Source organism: Acinonyx jubatus, chromosome A1 (assembly GCF_027475565.1).
Source record: "Acinonyx jubatus isolate Ajub_Pintada_27869175 chromosome A1, VMU_Ajub_asm_v1.0, whole genome shotgun sequence".
Lineage (NCBI taxonomy): Eukaryota > Metazoa > Chordata > Mammalia > Carnivora > Felidae > Acinonyx > Acinonyx jubatus.
In genome coordinates this window covers 92,854,900-92,872,966 of record NC_069380.1, presented here as the reverse complement: position 1 = coordinate 92,872,966, position 18,067 = coordinate 92,854,900, and the positions used below count along the sequence as shown (strand labels likewise).

General features: G+C 43.9%; 1 protein-coding gene across 1 annotated transcript in view; it reads left to right on the top strand.

Annotated features, from left to right (window-relative positions):
- The first annotated feature begins 14,944 nt into the window (after positions 1–14,944).
- CCDC112 (coiled-coil domain containing 112) overlaps positions 14,945–18,067 on the top strand; it is a 30,520-nt gene continuing 27,397 nt past the window's right edge. Inside the window, exon 1 of the mRNA XM_027076875.2 lies at positions 14,945–15,231. Coding sequence (XP_026932676.1) covers positions 15,115–15,231 — 117 coding nt within the window. The 5' untranslated portion in view covers positions 14,945–15,114. The remainder of the gene's footprint in view (positions 15,232–18,067) is intronic.

The following is an 18,067-nucleotide window of genomic DNA, read 5'->3' as shown; positions in this document are numbered from 1 at the left end:
TCTTCTCACTCGTCTTTGCCGGGTTCCCATAACCAGCTTCAGTGATTTTCCCTAGAAAACCAGTAATAGACACTCATGCTGATTTATCAACCCGTATTTGCTTCAGCTGTCGCTCATGCTGAAGACTTCTGTCTCTGATTTATCGTTGCCTTATGTACAAAAAGAGAATTATTATTCATTGGGAGATTGGGCTGGGAGATGGGGGTGGAGGAATCAGCTTGCCAACTCTTTCAGGGTCACTGAGAGTCTCCTAGCTTCTGGTTGAAACAGCCCCATGCTTTGTTAGAGCCATGCTGACTTTTTTTAGGTCCTCTAAACCAGCCATTGTGCCCCAGTGCTCTGTGCCCTTCTGCAAGTTGTTTTCTAGAAAGTGGTGCTTCTTTCTTTTCTTCCTTTCTTTTCTTTCTTTCTTTCTTTCTTTCTTTCTTTCTTTCTTTCTTTCACGTTTATTTTTGAGAGAAAGAGAGTGCAAAAGCAAGGGAGGGGCAAAGACAAAGGGGAACAGAGGATCTGAAGTAGGCTCCATGCTGATAGCAGAGAGCCTGATACAGGGCTCGAACTCATGAACTGCAAGATCATGACCTGACCTGAAGTGAGATGCTTAACCAACTGAGCCATCTGGGGGCCCTGCTCTTCTTTCTGTAACTGAAGGCTTCTTATCCTTGAAAACTAAGCTTGGGTGTCTCCTCCTTAAGGAAGCTCTCCCAAAGACCCCTGACCACAATTCAAATTAATTTGAGCTGTGTATTCTACTGATACACCGTGCAGAATATTTATGTGGGCCACACTGGACTTCAGCGATGAGTCTATTGGTCTGTCTTCCCTAAAAGATGACAAGCTTCTTGAGGGCCAGGACCATGTCTCATTTGGCTTTATAGCCCAAGCTTCAAGCAGTGTCACAGACACATAATGGTTATTCTGTAAAACGCTACTGAATGAATGAATAATATTTGCGGAATAATTGAGTATTTCCAATCAGAGTCTCTGAGCTAGCTTGTGGCAGCACCCAGAAAAATCCCCTTTGCAAGCCCTTCATCACGTGGAAGAGCTTCTCCAGCCTTCCACCCAGCTGTGAATCAGTCATAACTGCACTGCATGGTCCTAGTGAAAAATCCCTGTGATCTCCCTAGGAAGGAAGAAAACCCTAGGAAAGGGTTTAGCGTCCATGTTTGGTTGGTTTTTGAGTCAGCAAATGAAGGTGATAAGAAACTAAATTTCTACTTAAAAAAAGAATGTTATTTCACTTAAGATTTGCCTCATAGATGGGGCACCTGGGTGGCTCAGTCGGTTAAGCAGCCGACTCTTGACTTCGGCTCAGGTCACGATCTTGCAGTTTGTGAGATCAAGTCAAGCGCGAAGTCAGGCTCTGTGCTGGCAGCTGGCCCTGCTTGGGATTCTCTCTCTCTCCCTCTCTCTCTCTCCGCCCTTTGCCCACTCGTGCACACACTCTTACTCTCTTTCTCTCTCTCTCTACAAAAGAATTAAAAACAAATTTGCCTCATAGCTGGCCAGACTGTTTGTCAACCATGTATACTCATTCATTTGTTCAAGGATCCATTTAACAACATTAATGCCTACAGTGGGCCTCTTCTAGGCATAGGGTTGCAAGAGTGGACAGAACAAAGATCATCCTCCATGAAGATTGCATTCTAATGGGAGATGTGCACAAACATTGTAACCTGTATTCAATAATTCTTTCAACAAATATTTATTAAGTGCTATTGAGTAAACTCTACTGTGGCCTAGATAAACTAAAAAAAACACACTTTACAAAAAAAATTGAGGTGTCTCAGTGGCTCAGTTGGTCGAGCGTCCAACTCTTGGTTTCCTCTCAGGTCATGATCTGGAGGTTTGTGAGGTCGAGCCCTGAGTCGGACTCTGCACTGACAGCACAGGACCTACTTGGGATTTTCTCTCCCTCCTTCTTTCTCTCCCCTTCCCCCACTCAGGCTTGCTCGCTCTCTCTCAAAATAAATAAACTAGAAAAAAAATTGAAACTCTACTGTGGCCTAGATGGCAGAGATACAAGGGTGCCCCATGGAGGTGGTTCTCATCTAGATCAAATCACCACACACGTAGATAATAACAGATGGTGTCAACTATTATGAAGGAAAAGCAGATTGGAAGGAATCCAAATCTAGACAGTACTGACCATGGCCAAGAAAGGCTTCCTTGGGAGCTGGCATTCAAACTATGTCCTGGAGGCTCATGACTCATAAGATAAAAGAGGGTTGGAGGCTCATTCCAGACAGAACCCCTAACATATGCAAAGGGGACACTGCCTCATTCCTGGATTTGTAAGAAGCCCAGGGCAGCTGGGGAGAGCCAGGAAGGCAGGAGAGGGAAGCAGGAAAGGTGGTCGGTGCCAGATCATGCAGGGTTTTATAGGTCATTGAAGGAGTCTGGTCACACATAAGAAAATAATAGATTACAGAAGAGGGAATGGGGTTGTTGATAAAAATTAGTTCATGAACTTCAAAGTTACTCATCTCTATTATTTTGGTTTACCTTCTGGTGTAAGTAAGTACGTTTTGGGTTTTTTTTTTCATACCAATAGATATTAGAAATTGGTAGCATTAAAAACTATTCCAATGACTTCCGCTAAAAAGAGCTCTTAGTGTTAGTATAACATTTGGAAAACTGATATCGTCAGTTGACTCTATTTGAGAATCTAAATACACGTAAATATTTTTATTTATCTGCCACATTTCAACTAGTATGCACCTTCCTACCCCTCTTGCTGATATATCCTACCAAGAACATTCTAATTTTCATGCATAAAAGATAACGATATTTTTCTTCTGCGAAGATTCAAATATAGACTCTTGCTTACTGTTTCTCAGGTGACATCTGGTGGTTAAAAACTGAAATGCAGTTTTATGTAGTTGGAAAGGTGAGGTGGTCAAATTCTTTGAGTAGGAAATCATTGAAGAATTTGAGCTGAATTGGTTGAAGACTGATTTTGCTTAGATTTTTGGCATTGTGTGATCCACAGCAAGTAGGCATTGTGGTAGGAGATGTGGTGGAGAGAACGGTAATGTTCTACTGGATGTGGCAGGCTTTCAGCCCTGCTCAAGCCTCTGGCAATTAATAGCTAGAAGATTTGCTTTTGTGTTTGCTTTTCAAAAGAGCTTCCTGGAGTGCCTGGTTGGCTCAGTGGGTGGAGCAAATGACTCTTGATTTGGGGGTTGTGAGTTCCAGCCCCATGCTGGGTACAGAGATTACTTAAAAATAAAACCCTGGGGGGGAGAAAAAAAAAAACCAAAACAACAGCAACAACAACAACAACAACACAAAACCACTTCCAAACTGAAGGAGCAGATCAGCTGCAGGCAGACAAGAATCAGATTAATATTGGGCTCCACAGTGGCAGTACTGGATAGAAGAGACAACAGAATAGTTTCTTCAGCATTCTGAGGGAACTTTACTTTTATCTAGAGTTCTCAGCTAAGCCGGCTCTCCTTCAGATGTGAGCAAAACAAAAGCATTTAAAATATCGTCTTTATCAGTTTGTTTTTAGGGATTTTATTTTTTGCTATTGTAATTTGGGTCTTTATTTCCACTGGGTCTTTATTTGGTCTTTATTTCCTTCCTTCCTTTCATTCTTTTTTTCTTCTTTCTTCACTGAGGTATAACTGATATGTATCCCTTATGTTTGCTGACTGGTTGTTACTATTTGTATAGGTGAAATCAGTTGATTTTCATACATGAATTTTATATCCTTGCAGGTCATAAGTTCTCATATGGTTTACAATAGATTTATAATTGAGTTTCTTGAGTTTTCTAGGTATACAGTTATCTCTAAATAGTAATAAATGTATCTCTCTTCTAATGGTTATACCCCTGTGCCTTTGTCTTGTCTGATTATGTTGGTTAAATGTCCAGAACTATGCTAAATAATAATGGAGACTGTAAACATAATTGTCTTGCTGTTTTCTTTTTTTAACATTAAACATCTTTTCCACTTTATTTTGTTTTTCTAAGTAGGCTCCATGCCCCACGTGGGGCTTGAACTCACGACCCCAGGAACAAGAGTTACGTGCTCTACCAACTGAGCCAGCAAGATGCCCCTTGCTGTTGATTTTCACAGGAATGCTTCAGTGTTTCCTCATGAGACATATTGCTGGCTTTTAAAAAGATTCATCTTTCCTGTTTTAAGAACTTTTTTTTAAGTTTATTTAATTATTTTGAGAGAGAGAGAACGCGTGTGCGTGGGAGGGGAAGGGAGGGAGGGAGAGCAAGAGAATTCCAAGCAGGCTCCGCACTGCCAGCACAGAGCCCAATGTGGGCTTTGAACTCACAAACCGTGGGATCATGAACTGAGCCAAAATCAAGAGTTGTATGCTAACTGAGCCACCCGGGTGCCCGGGAAGATTTTTAAAAATCAAATGTGGATGGTGAAATCTATCAACTGCATCATCTTTGCAGAAAATCATACAATTCTTTTTTCTCTTTTAATCTATTTTATCAGCCTGAGTTCAGTTGCAGGAAATAGAAAGGGATTTAATACAGGGAATCAAGTGCTCACAAATCGGGAGGGCAGGAGGAGCAGGTTCTAAGAATAATTCCCAAAGCCATGCCAAGAGATGGACTCCCTCCGCCATGGTCAGGAAGCCATGCTCCCATCCATTAGCTCCAGGAGCACACCGTCTTTTTTCTAATATAATTAAAAAAAATTTTTTTTTTTCATTTATTTTTTTATTTGAGAGACAGAGAGCACAAGTGGGGAGGGGCAGAGAGAGGAGACAGATTCCAAAGCAGGCTCCAGGCTCTGAGCTGTCAGCACAGAGCCCGACACGGGGCTCGAACTCACAAACTGTGAGATCATGACCTGAGCTGAAGTTGGACACTTAACCAACTGAGCCATCCAGGCGCCTCCAGGAGCACACTGTCTTAATGTAATCTGGGAATGAGGCGTTGCCGCCAGAATTATCTGTCGCCTCTGGATCTCAAAACTGATGAACTGATGCTGGACCGTTAGCTCCACTGTTTCACCACGTCTGCTACAATCAACTCCAGCAAAACGGGTGCCTCAGGCACCACCTCTTTCCCTATTTAATTGAGTTCTGAAATGGAGTTTCACACAAGTGCCTCTGATGGGCGAACATAACATACAATGAGGACCTTAGCTGCAAGGGGCTCTGGGAAATGAGGATTCCTGAGTTTACCAGTCTCTGCAGTATGGGATGGCACGCCAAAAAGAGACTAAAATAGATGTTGAGTGAGCCAACCAAATAAACCCAACTGCTTCCTAACATAGTGAGTGATCCTGAATCATTCTTGCAATTCTGGGCGGGGGGGGGGGGGGGGGGGGGGGGTAGGGGGAAGCTGTTTTCCCTTTAATTCTTCTAAGGTGCCCCTGGATTCAGTTTCTGAAACTGCTGAACGTTTTTTGCGTTCAATGTTCATAATTGATTTTTGTCAGTAATTTTCTTTATGCTACCTGTCAGTTTTTGGTAAGTATATGTCACTTTTACTACCAGAATTGTGAAGCTTTTCTCTTTTGTCTCTGTTCTGGAATAATTTGAAAAGCATTAGAGCCTATTTAGTTCCTAAGATTTGGTTAAGATCAGCCTGTGAAGTCCTCTGGGCCTGGTGTTCTTTGGGAGTCTACCATTGTAACAATTTTTATCCTTTTTCTTAGGTTTTTGATAGGTAATTTTTAGATTTTTATTTTACCAATTTTATTAAATTGTATTTTCTTAATTTTTTAAATGTTTATTTTTGAGAGAGGGAGAGAGACAGAGCATGAGCGGGGGAGGGGCAGAGAGAGGGAGACACAGAATCCGAAGCAGGCTCTAGACTTCTGAGCTGTCAGCACAGAGTCCAACACAGGGCTTGAACTCATGAACTGTGAGATCATGACCTGAGCTGAAGTCAGACGCTTAACCAACTAAGCCACCCAGGTGCCCCTATCAATTGTATTTTCTTAGAAAAATTATTCATTTCATCTGGATTTTCAAATTTATTTGCAGACAATTAAGCAAAATAGTCATCTATGATTTTTTTTAAATTTTCCTTTGCATTTTATAGTATGTATATTTGTGCTTTTTTAAATCAGGTTAGCTAGTAGTTTAGTTTACCCTTTTTTTTAAAAGTTCATTCATTCATTCATTCATTCATTCCTTCTTTCATTCTGCGTTGCCAGCACAGAGCCCAACTCGGGGCTTGATCTCACGAACCATCAAGAGTTGGACACTTAACTGACTGAGCCATCGGGTGCCCCTACCCTTCTTAATTGATAAATTTATTCATTGAGATCATTTCTCTGATTTTCATTTTATTGTTTTCTGCTTTCACATTTCTCAGTTCATTTTTCCTTCTTTCCTTTTGGTTGTTGATCTTGCCTCTGTCTTCCTGAGTCAGGTGGTTAATTAATTTACTTTTATTCTTTCTTATTTACTAATATAATGTTTAGCTCCACAAATTTGCTTCTGAGGATTGCTTTAGCTGTAATCCCTGGGTACTAATATGTAGCATTACCAGTGTTTTTTTGTAATTAAATGGCAAATTTAGTTTTGATATCTTTGTTGACTCTAGACTTTTCTGAGAGTTTTTTAAATTATTTTTAAATTATTTTTTTTTTTAAGTAGGTTCCGTGCCCAACATGGGGCTTGAGCTCATGACCCTGACTGAGCCAGCATGCTCTACGGACTGAGCCAGCCAGGCACCCGTGGACTTCTTTTAGAGTTTTAAAGTTTCAGGTCACAGGGTCTTTTTGTCTTCTCAGTTGATTTGCTTTCTGATCAGAGAATTATGTTTGTGTTATTTCTTTTTTTTTCAATGTTTATTTATTTGAGAGAGAGAGCCTGCATGCAAGCAGGGGGAGGGGCAGGGAGAGGAAAAGGAGTTCTAAACAGGTTCTCCACTGTCAGGGCAGAGCCCAACGTGGGGCTTGAACCATGAGATCATGATCTGAGCTGAAATCAAGAGCTGGATGCTTAACCAACTGAGCCACCCCGGCGCCCCAGGTCTGTGTTATTTCTGCTTTCTGGTATTTATTGAGGTTTTTGTGGCCTACATATATGGTCAATTTTTGTGAATGTTCCATGAGTGTTAAAAAAAGAAGTATTATTTCTTTTCAGTGAACAGAGTTCAATATGTGTCAGATCTAGCTTATAAAATAGATCATTTAGTCTACTCTGTACTGAAGGCTCCAAGCTCCAGGTTGTCTCCCCATGGCTTGGCAGCCTTAAATGAAAAGAGTGGTTTTGCTACAGGAGTCTGACAGCTATGATCCTGAGAGAGTGAACATCCCTGCCTCCCAAGCTAAAAACCAGTCCTTACAGAAATATTGATAGGCGGAGGAAACAGAGCTACACAAACAGTCATTCACTTATACTGACCAGCAGCCAGGTCAAGCACACGCTTGGACACACATATTTGTACAAAACCAAAACCTTTCTGTTTTCCCTTATTTTATCCTTGATTCTACCAAGATTGCCACCAGGTACTTCGCGCATAGTGATCTATAACAGCCTGGGAGCAGCCTCTCGATACCGCCTACTTTCATGCCCAGATTGGGGTGGGACATCCACTTCTGCGTATATCCCCGTCCTTGGCACCTTGGCTTGGTATCTACAGTCTTTCCTTCACAATAGCCCTAACGTTTATAGATCTTCCTTCCAGTGTGAGCAAGCCGTAAAATGTTTCTGTGCACGTCACTAGACATTTATTTTGTGTTATGTTTTACAGGCACCAGTAAATGTTAAACTGGCATTATCAGGATTATCTCTGCCTATGTGTAATAAAAATCAAAAAAAAGGAGTGGTTTTAAAAATAGACGATTATTTTTCTCACATAAAAAGAAGCGCAGGAGGGCACCTGTTGCGATAAGCACTGGGTGTTGTATGGAAACGAATTTGACAATAAATTCCATATTAAAAAGAAAGAAAGAAAGAAAGCGCAGAGAGAGCCAGCATACCTGTTCAAATTAATACATGATAATTATTAAAAATTTCCAACATTATGGAAGTCCCAAACATTACTTGGTATTTTCTTTTTTATTTTCTTGATGTACAATTGTTTAACTTCCACACTTACGTCTAGGGCTATGCTTTTTGTTGAAAATTCTCAAGCAAGAGTAAATACTTATCGAAAAGTTATTTCATTCCTATGAGCTAGAAGTTTCTGAAAACTTTCCTAGAAACCCAAGGAAATACAGAGATGACATATGAGTTTAATTTTCTATCAACCTGCAAAAGAATGACCCTACAATAACTTTTTCTGAAATTAATTTTTTCAGAAATGATGGATTTATGCTCATCACATAGGTTGAAATTCGCAGGGAAAAGTGTTCTTTGGGGACTAAGTGGTGTAGTCATAAAACTACCAAATGGAGACTTTTCATTTCCCTGAGGTTGATGTGAGGGTTGCCAACCTAGGACTGCCTGCAAAAGAATAAAAAACACCCATTCAGGGGTGCCTGGGTGGTTCAGTTGGTTAAACGTCTGGCTTCAGCTCAGAGCATGATCTCGCGGTTTGTGGGTTCAAGCCCTGCATCGGGGCCCTACGCTGACAGCCCAGAGCCTGGAGCCTGCTTCGGATTCTGGGTCTCCCTCTCTCTCTCTCTCTGCCTCTCTCCCACTCACACTCTGTATCCCTCTCTCTCTCAAAAATACATAAGCATTAAAAATTAAAAAAAAAAACACCCATTCAAACACAATTGATTATCTTCTTTATTTTCCACTGGCCTTTAGAAAAAAATAGTCTGCAAAACAGACCTGGAGGTTATTGTGGTTTAGGAAAGTAAGTATTAATTATTAAGTCAGATCCAGGCTCTGTAGTTGGCTCTGTCATATTCAAGCCATATTATCTATAAAAGTTTGTTAGGGGCGCCTTGGGTGGCTCAGTCAGTTAAGCGTCTGATTTTTTGATTCCAGCTCAGGTCATGATCTCACAGTTCATGAGTTTGCACATGAGATTGCACTGTCAGTGCAATCCAAGCCTGCTTGGGATTCTCTCCCTGCCTCTCTCTCTGCCCCTCCCCACTTGTGCTCTCTTTCACTCTCAAAATAAAGAAATAAATGTATTTTTTTAAAGTTTATTCATTTATTATTTATGAGAGAGAGAGATAGACAGAGCACAAGCAGGGGAGAGGCAGAGAGAGAGGGAGACACAGAATCCAAAGCAGGCTCCAGTCTCTGAGCTGTCAGCACAGAGCCCTACACAGGGCTTGAACTCACAAACTGTGAGATCATGACTTGAGCTGAAGTCGGACGCTTGACTGAGCCACCCACTCCAACTTTATTTACACCAAGGGGTAGTTATGAGATTAATTAGAGTGTTTGGTACACAACAGGCAATCAAATGTAAGGATTATTATTTTCTAACACATGCTCACACTTTTTTCTTTTATCCAGACCCGCCCTCACTCTTCCTTAACAGCTATATCTTTTTTTTTTTTTAATATTTATTATTTTTGAGAGAGAGAGACAGAGAGAGAGAGAGAGAGAGAACAAGGGAGGGGCAGAGAGAGAGGGAGACACAGAATCGGAAGCAGGCTCCAGGCTCTGAGCTATTAGCACAGAGCCCAATGTGGGGCTCGAACTCACAAGACAGCGAGATCATATCCTGAGCCAAAGTCAGACGCTCAACCGACTGAGCCATCCAGGTGCCCCTTAACAGGCATATCTTAATTGGATACCTCAGCTTCTCCATCCCTTGGTGGAGCTATTCTAAGGATTGTTCTGTGACCTTCCTTAGGAGATCTAGGTAGAGTTAGTCCAACTGTCCACAGCAATAACTAATAAAGCCTCTTTTTAGGGTTTTCTCCCTTCCTTCACTTGGCTTCCTGGGACCACAGCCCAAATAAGGTCCCTCCCTTTGCTCACGTCCTTGACTCATGATCTGATTTCAGGGAAACTCAAACTTGCAGTCCTTTTCCTTCTTTCTAGTTGGAATATAAATATGAGAATTGGAAGGGAAGCTCTGACATGATCTCTGTTTGCAGATAATATCGTAGCATAAATGGAAACCCTAAAAGAATCACTCTAAAAATAAGACCAAAATTAAGAGAATTGATTCAAGCAGCAATATAAAAATTTAACAAAAATCTATTATCTTCACATATTCAAACTCAAAGAATAACTAGTGAGATGATATGAAAGAAAGGAAAATCACACTTATAGTTGCAATAAAAAACACAGGAATAGGGGCTCCTGGGTGGCTCAGTAGGTTAAGCATTTGACTTCAGCTCAGGGCATGATCTCACAGATTGTGGGTTTGAGCCTCATGTCAGCTGAGCTGACAGCACAGAGCCCGGATACTGCTTTGGATTCTGTGTCTCCTTTTCTCTCTGCCCTTCCCCTGCTTGTGCTCTCTCTCTCTGTCTCTCAAAAATAAATAAATTTTTCTTTAAAAAGCTTCAGAATAAATTTAAAGGAAAATCTTCACTCTTCAAAGATGCAAACGTAGGGGCGCCTGGGTGGCTCGGTTGAGCATTTGACTCTTGGTTTCAGCTCAGGTCATGATCTCACAGTTCATGAGTTTGAGCCCCACATGGGGCTCTGTGCTGATAGGGTGGGGCTTGCTTGGGATTCTCTTTCTCTCCCTCCTTCTCTCACCCCTCCTGTTCTCTCTCTCTCTCTCTCTCAAAATAAACAAACTTAAAAAAAAAAAAAAAGAGGAAGATTTCTGTGAAGTGATACCAAGTGAGTTCCCAGAGATATTTTTAGGTGAAAAACGTAACATGTAGAGGATTATATACAGTATGTGTTATGAGTTGAATTGTGTCTTCCCAAGAGATGCTGAAGTCCGAACGCCCAGTACCTGTGAACTTAGTTGGAGATGGGATCTTTGCAGCTGTAGTCAAGTTAAGATAAGGTTATACTGGATTAGGATGGACCCTAATCCAATGACTGGTGCCCTTATAAGAAGAGGAAAATTTGGACACAGAGAGCCATCATGCTGGGAGAGCCCATGGAAAGATGGGAGCAGACACTGGAGTAATGCTTCCACAAGCCAGGGAGCACCGCAGCTTGCCAGTGACCGTCAGAAGTTGGAGAGCACCATCGGACAGATATCTCCTCTGAGCCACAAGAAGGGGCTTCTAGCTTCTTGAACTGTGAGAGAATAAGTTTCTTTTTTTTTTTTTATTAAAAAAAATTTTTTTTTTACATTTATTTATTTTTGAGACAGAGAGAGACAGAGCATGAACGGGGGAGGGGCAGAGAGAGAGGGAGACGCAGAATCGGAAGTAGGCTCCAGGCTCTGAGCCATCAGCCCAGAGCCGGACGCGGGGCTCGAACTCACGGACCGCGAGATCGTGGCCTGAGCCGAAGTCGGATGCTCCACCCAGGCGCCCCGAGAATAAGTTTCTATTGTTATAAACCACTGAGTTTGCAATACTTTGTCACGGCAGCTCTAAGACAATACAATATGCTACATGTTTTTGTAAGAGAAAGGAAATAAATATATATATATATATAAGATTATACATATGCCTACATAAGTAACACATATTTGTTATATATGACACACATATGACACATGTAAGATATATAGCACATAATATATATGTTATATATGTAGGCATAGGTATAAGTGTGTGTGTGTGTGTGTATACACTCATTTTTGCAGAAAGAAATGTGAAAGGCAAGCCAGAAATTAATAAAAATGTTTACATGTCAAGGATCATTTGAAATGGCACAGAGAGGATGTGTTAGCAAGACTTCTTTAAATAGACCTTGTCAGATCATTTTGACTTTACATATGTCACATATGTTTTACATCTCTTTAAAAAAGTAAACCAGAAAGAAAATAAAAAAGAGGAAGCACTGAAACTGAACACAAATACAATCGAAAGAACCCAGCTATAAACAAATTGATTCCATAACCATAGAGAGAAAAGACAGATTTCAGTAAACCATCTCTGTGCGGACAGCTCAGAGCCTGGAGCCTGCTTCCAATTCTGTGTCTCTCTCTCTCTCTGCCCCTTCCCCACTTGTGCTCTGTCTCTCTGGTCTCTCGAAAATAAATAAACATTAAAAAAATAAATACTCTGATGGGATAGCCAGTGCAGGACATAGTCTAAGGACAAAAGAACCGCAAAAATTTCACTCAGTGGGTTGACTATTAGTGGAGATAGTGGAACTGTAATTTGAGAGTATGCAATTTTTGCAAGAAAAAGCAATTAAGTAATATGTTCGTGGCCTAAGGAACCAAGATTTTCAGTATGCGAGAAAGGCAAATCCAAAAGAGGTTAAGGAAAGACAAACCTCTGATGTTAAATTAGAATTAGTGCAAAATGCAAGACAATGACACCGTGTAATAACAATATATTTTGTAGCTCTGATCACTGAAAGGGGCCTGGAAGTGAGGACCCAGGCAGCTGCCTAATCTCACTGCAAAAGCCTGCTCTGGTTTTCTGTTTATGAGATTTTTAATCATTTCTTGGAATTCTCCGTCCTGATAAACCACTGAAAGCCTTCAACATAGCCGGCATCTTAATTGTTGCACGTATATTCCCTTCCTGTGTTGCCCCTTGCAGAGACCACTGAATTGAAATTGTTGATTGACTGTTTTTCCCCTGAGGCTGCCAGATTTTTCTAGACTAACAGCAACAGGAGCTCAGGCGGTGCTATAGCAACAGACCTCATTTGGGACAAAATGTAAGTATATAAATGACACATAATTTATATACTTAACAGGGAAAGGAGAGAAGATCCTCTGGTCTCCCCACATCTACCAACCACGTTGTGCTGAAACACTCCAGTCAGGAAGAGTCCACACCCCAGGGCACCTGGGTGGCTCAGTTGGTTAAGTGTGTGACTTTGGCCTAGGTCATGATCTCATGGTCCGTGGGTTCGAGCCCTGGGTTGGGCTCTGTGCTGACAGCTCAGGGCCTGGAGCCTGCTTCCGATTCTGTGTCTCCTTCTCTCTCTGCCCCTCCCCTGCTCACACTCTGTCTCTCTCTCTCAAAAATAAATAAACATTAAAAAAATGTTTTGTTTTGTTTTTAAATAAAAAAAGGTCAAACACCAGCCTTTTCACTTGTGCCCTGGGCTCCAGGGTACAAACACCCTCTACAAGTCCTCACCCTGGGAGCACAACACAGCAAAGATCACACATCTTCTCTGGTCACACATTTTCCAGCTAGCACCTCATTTATCTGGTCACCTGCATCACACAATCTGTGAAATACCTGTCATTTCTATTCCTCGCCTTCGATATCTCCTCATCCCTCTCAGTGAGGCTTTGGTCCTCACCATCCCGCTGGTGGTGCTCTTGTCCAGTGGCCATGGCCTCCCCGTTGCCAAATCCAACCATCATTCCCTGTTTTCATCTCACTCACCTCCCGGGGAGCAAACCGCACAGTTGATCATTCTCTCCTTCTCAAAACATGTTTTTCTTCCAAAGACTTGTGGTTTTTCTCCCTTCTCTCCTTCTGAGTCTCCCTTCTCCTCCTGTCCATGGTCACCTATGTTGGAGGGCCCTAGGACTCAGTTGTCAGACTTCAACCTATACGCTCCCTGTGTGAGCTCATTCAGAGTTATTTAAAATATTTTCTACATGCAGATGAAGGCCAAAGTCACATCTTTAGCTCCAGTCTGTCTCTTGGGGTCCAGAAGCATTTATCCACCTACCTGTGTAATTTCTCTATCAAGATCGTCTCTGGTCAGGATGCCTAGGTTTGTATCCTTATCTGTGAAATGGAGATGATAATACTTAACTGGGTTACTTAGAACAGTGCGGACACAAAGTAAAACTCAAAAAATACCCTATTTGTTTACTTGTTTAAATTGCCGACTAAAAGTTAGAAGGAACCTTGTGTGTGTGTGTGTGTGTGTGTGTGTGTGTGTGTGTGTGTGTGTCTAAGTCTACACTGTCTAAGTCTACGATGAATTCCAAAGGCCTAGAACAGCCCTTGGCATCTAAAAGGAGCTGGATGTTGATTAAGTGAAGGGATGAATGAATGAATCCATTTCTTCAAACAGGCGGTGCATTCCGCTATGCTTTGACTGGAGGGATCATCTGTGGCCTTTTTCCACCTCCCTGACACAGTATCTTTGGAATCTCTTTTCTTATTGACCAAGTGTGGCATTTTTGCCTCTGGTATCCGACAGTGTGCAGAATGCCCTGTTTCGTTTCTTTTAAAGTGTGAAATAGAGTTTATTGTTCAAGCCCATAAATAAGTGCTTTTTCATTTTCACTCGGTTTTACCAGTGGTTTGTAGAAACCTAGAAGGAAGTTCTATTATGTAAAATATCTCTGTACATCTATAGGTGGAGCTGTATCTATATATGACACGAATAGATTTGACAGTAAAAGGGGGGTCCGGAATCGGAGGTGAATAAGGGGATTAGCAAGATTTTGCTGAACGAGTGTAGACAAGTGCTGGGTCAAAGTTTACACAAACCCGCGGTAGCATAGTGAGGCTCTGGCCTGTAGCCCCGCCCCGCACTCAGGCCCCGCCCCTTTCCTCCACCCCGCCCCTTGCTCCGCCCACACCTGTAATCCGGCCGCGCCCTGAAGATACCCAGGTCCCTCCCTGCCTGCACTCTGGCCCAGCTCAGTCCGCATTCTGGCCCCGCCCCGCATCCCGCCCAGTCTCCACCTCCACCCTGCCCCACACGGCTGCTAGGGGGCGCCTCGGTCCCGCGCTCTGGCCCCGCCCCACACCTTGACCCGGCCCCTGCCTGACCCACCCTGCGCACTGGCCCTACCCCATCTCTCAACCCCGTCTGCGCTCCCGCCAGGCCAGAGCTCCTACCCAACCCTGTGATCCAGCCCCGCCCAGCTCGGCCCTTCCTTGCATCCCGGCCCAGCCCAGTCCAGGCCCTGCCCCACATCTCGGCCCTGCCCAGCCCTTGGCCCCGCCCCATGCTCCCCTTCCCCACCCTGCTCCTCGGCACCGCCCGCACCTCGGCCCCGCCCCATGCCCCAGCCCCGCCCTGCCCTCGGTCCCGCCCTGCCCTCAGTACCCACCCCCTGCCTACCCCGTGCTCCGGCTCCGCCCCACATCTCGGCCCCTCCCTGCGTCCCGGCTAGGTCTTGCTCTGCTTCCAGAAGAGCTCCGTTGCACGGGGAACGGTCTGCAGGACCAGGAGCTCCCGTGGCCCGAACCCTCTGGCCCGGGTGGCCGCTGCGGCCCGAACAGCTTGGCGAGGAAAGATGGCCGCCCTGACGACGGTCGTGGTGGCCGCGGCGGCCACCGCGGTAGCCGGGGCTGTGGCGGGGGCGGGCGCGGCCACCGGGGGCGGCATGGGAGCAGCGGCGGTGCCGCAACAGGTAAATCGAGGAGGGCCGGAAGCCTCTCTGGCGGCGAGCGTGGGCCCGAGGGGATGTGGGTACCGGGGGCGGGACGGGGACCCGGCCCTCGCCGAACAGGTGTCCTAGGCGGCACGGTCCCCGAGGCGGGAGGCGCGGTGTTAGCCTCCCTTTGCTCTCGGTCTGGCCCACGCCGGGCGTTGTGCGCTTTTGGCGTGTGCGTTTATCTGCTTTTACAGAGCTACCTCCATGTGGTTTCGGAGTCGAGGGAAGATCTGGGTGGAAGCCCTGGCTCTGCCTCTTCTTAGCCCTGTGAGGGGAACATATTCTCTCCGCGACTCAGTGCCTTCTCGAAAAACTGGATCTGGTCATTGCATCTTACCGAGCAGTGGTCCTTATGTGTGGGAAGGCCCTCGCACAGTGCTTGGTTTGAGAGAGATTCGGTGCCAAGTAATTGGTGGCTGCTTTGTTATTGTACCTGCGCCGGGAATACAAGGGGGAATAAATATGGGGTGGTCCGAGGCAGATGTGTTTCCAGAGATCTGCATATAGGACCCCTTTCTCTGCAGTGAGGACCAGAGGGTCCTCGGGAATTATTGGATCCAGTTGCTTAAGCCAAAGCCCTTAACTGCGCTCGTTCTCTCACAGCCCACACCCAAAAGCATGGGCAGTTCCTCCATGTTCTAGCTGCGGAATAAATCCAGAATCCCACTCTTAACACCTCCAGTGCCACTGCCCTTGTCCCCACCATCATTTCTCCCTGGCTGAAATACTTTCCTAATTGGTTTGTGTTCTAACAGCCTTGCCTTCCTAAAGTATTTTCAACAGCCAGGGCGATTCAGGCCAATAATGACATTCTTCTGCTCAGAACCCTCATAGTAAAAGCCAAGGTCCTTATTATCTACAGGGCCCATGAGTTACCCCCACCATCTCCCTTCTTCTCTTCTTCTCTGGACTTCTTCTCCAGTGCCCTGCTGTGAGTTGGCTGCAGCCATCCTGGCCTCCTGGTTGTCCCTCAGACATTCCTAGCACTCTCCTACTTTATAACCTTTGTAATTGCTATTCCCTCTGTTTGGAATGCTGTTCCCGGTCTGTTCTATGGCTAACTGTGTTCCTTCCAGGTAACTCTGTTCAGATGCCATCAGCTCAGTGATTCTTTTCATAACCTCCCGAAACCGAATCTCTTTAGTTAGCATATGCCCTATTCCCTTTCCTGGTTTTATTTTGCTCCATAGCCCTTATTACCGTATGCTACCTTACATATTTTCATTTTTCTCCACACGTCCGCCCCCACCGTGGGAACGTAAGCTGTATGAGGGCAGAAACTTTTGGAAGTTTTATTCACTATTGTGTTCCCAGGTCCACTATCGTGTGTAGTCCTGGAACATAGTAGGCACTCCCTAAATATTTGAGGATCGATCCAAAACTGAGGGAAGGCTGTTGTGAGCTGAGGACAGGTACCATCATTTTCTTCCTCTAAGGAAATACAGCGATTATCTGTCTTTACTTGTATAAGCTCAGGAAATTCCAACTCAGGCAAATGTTTTCACACAGCAATTCTGTTTATTATTCTAACTCTGGCCCAGAGATCTCGGGGGGGGGGGGATGTAAAATTTATAAAAATACATAACACAGGAAATATTTATTGAATAATTTTTAAAAATTTGTTTCATGCGTGATCCTAGTAGTGTAGCCATCTTGCTGGCTTTTTCCATGAAATCTTTCTGGCTCATTCTAGTTCAAAGTGATTTGTTCTCTAAATTCTTATAACCATGTTTTGCCTCCTGATTTGCATTTCTCACAAGTTGCCTAATACTGTTAATTGATGAGCCTTTTTATCACGCTACCATGATGATCCCCAGAGATTTGCCTTTCCAGGGGTTGGATCAGAGTCACCTGTCGAGCTGTTTCAGGTGTTTTATCTGTTCCCGACATTTAGCGATGTCTTAAGACATTTTTGGTTGTCACACCGGGGTGGGTGCTGTGTGTACTACTAGTGGGCAGAGGCCAAAGGACAGCCTCCCCCCCCCCCCGCCCAAACGAAAAATTATCTAGTCCAGAATGTCAGAGTGTTGAGGTTGAGACACCCTGCTTTATATGCTCTCATCACTTGGGGGAAGGGTAGAGCCTCACAGTTGATGATGACAGCACTGATAGAGTAGAATCCAAGGGTGTTTGGACTTTTAAAAAGGAATTACGGTCACTGCCGTACCAAATTGTGAGGTTTTGGAGGATTTTAATTATGTGTTACCCATCTTCGTACTTCCTTCAGTATACCACACACGTACGTATGCACGCAGATTCTCAGCCTAACACTGAACTTGAATATTTGTCATATGATTAAGTGAATATTTCTAGTGACTCTAATAGTAAAACCAACTAATGCTTTCTTGAAGAGACATAATTTTCCTAATGACAACCTCATCATGTAGGAGAGGTTCACTTAAATATCTAAAATTCCTCTCTGGGTCCGTTAGGGCTGCTGTGGCAAAATACCACAGACTGCGTGGTTTCAACAACAGAAATTACTTTCCTCACCATTCTGGAGGCCAGAAGTCCGAGATCAAGGTACCACCAGTATTGGTTTCTGGTGTGAGCTCTTTTCTTGGCTTGTAGACAGCTGCCTTCTCATGTGTCCTTACATGGCCTTTCCTCTGTGCACATGCAGTGACAGAGAGAGATCACCAATGTCTCTTCCTCTTTTTTTTTTTTTAATATTTTTAAATGTTTATTTTTGAGACACAGAGCATGAGCGGGGGTAGGGGCAGAGAGAGAGAGAGAGTGAGAGAGACACGGAATGTGAAGCAGGCTCCAGGCTCTGAACTGTCAGCACAGAGCCCAATGCAATGTTCGAACC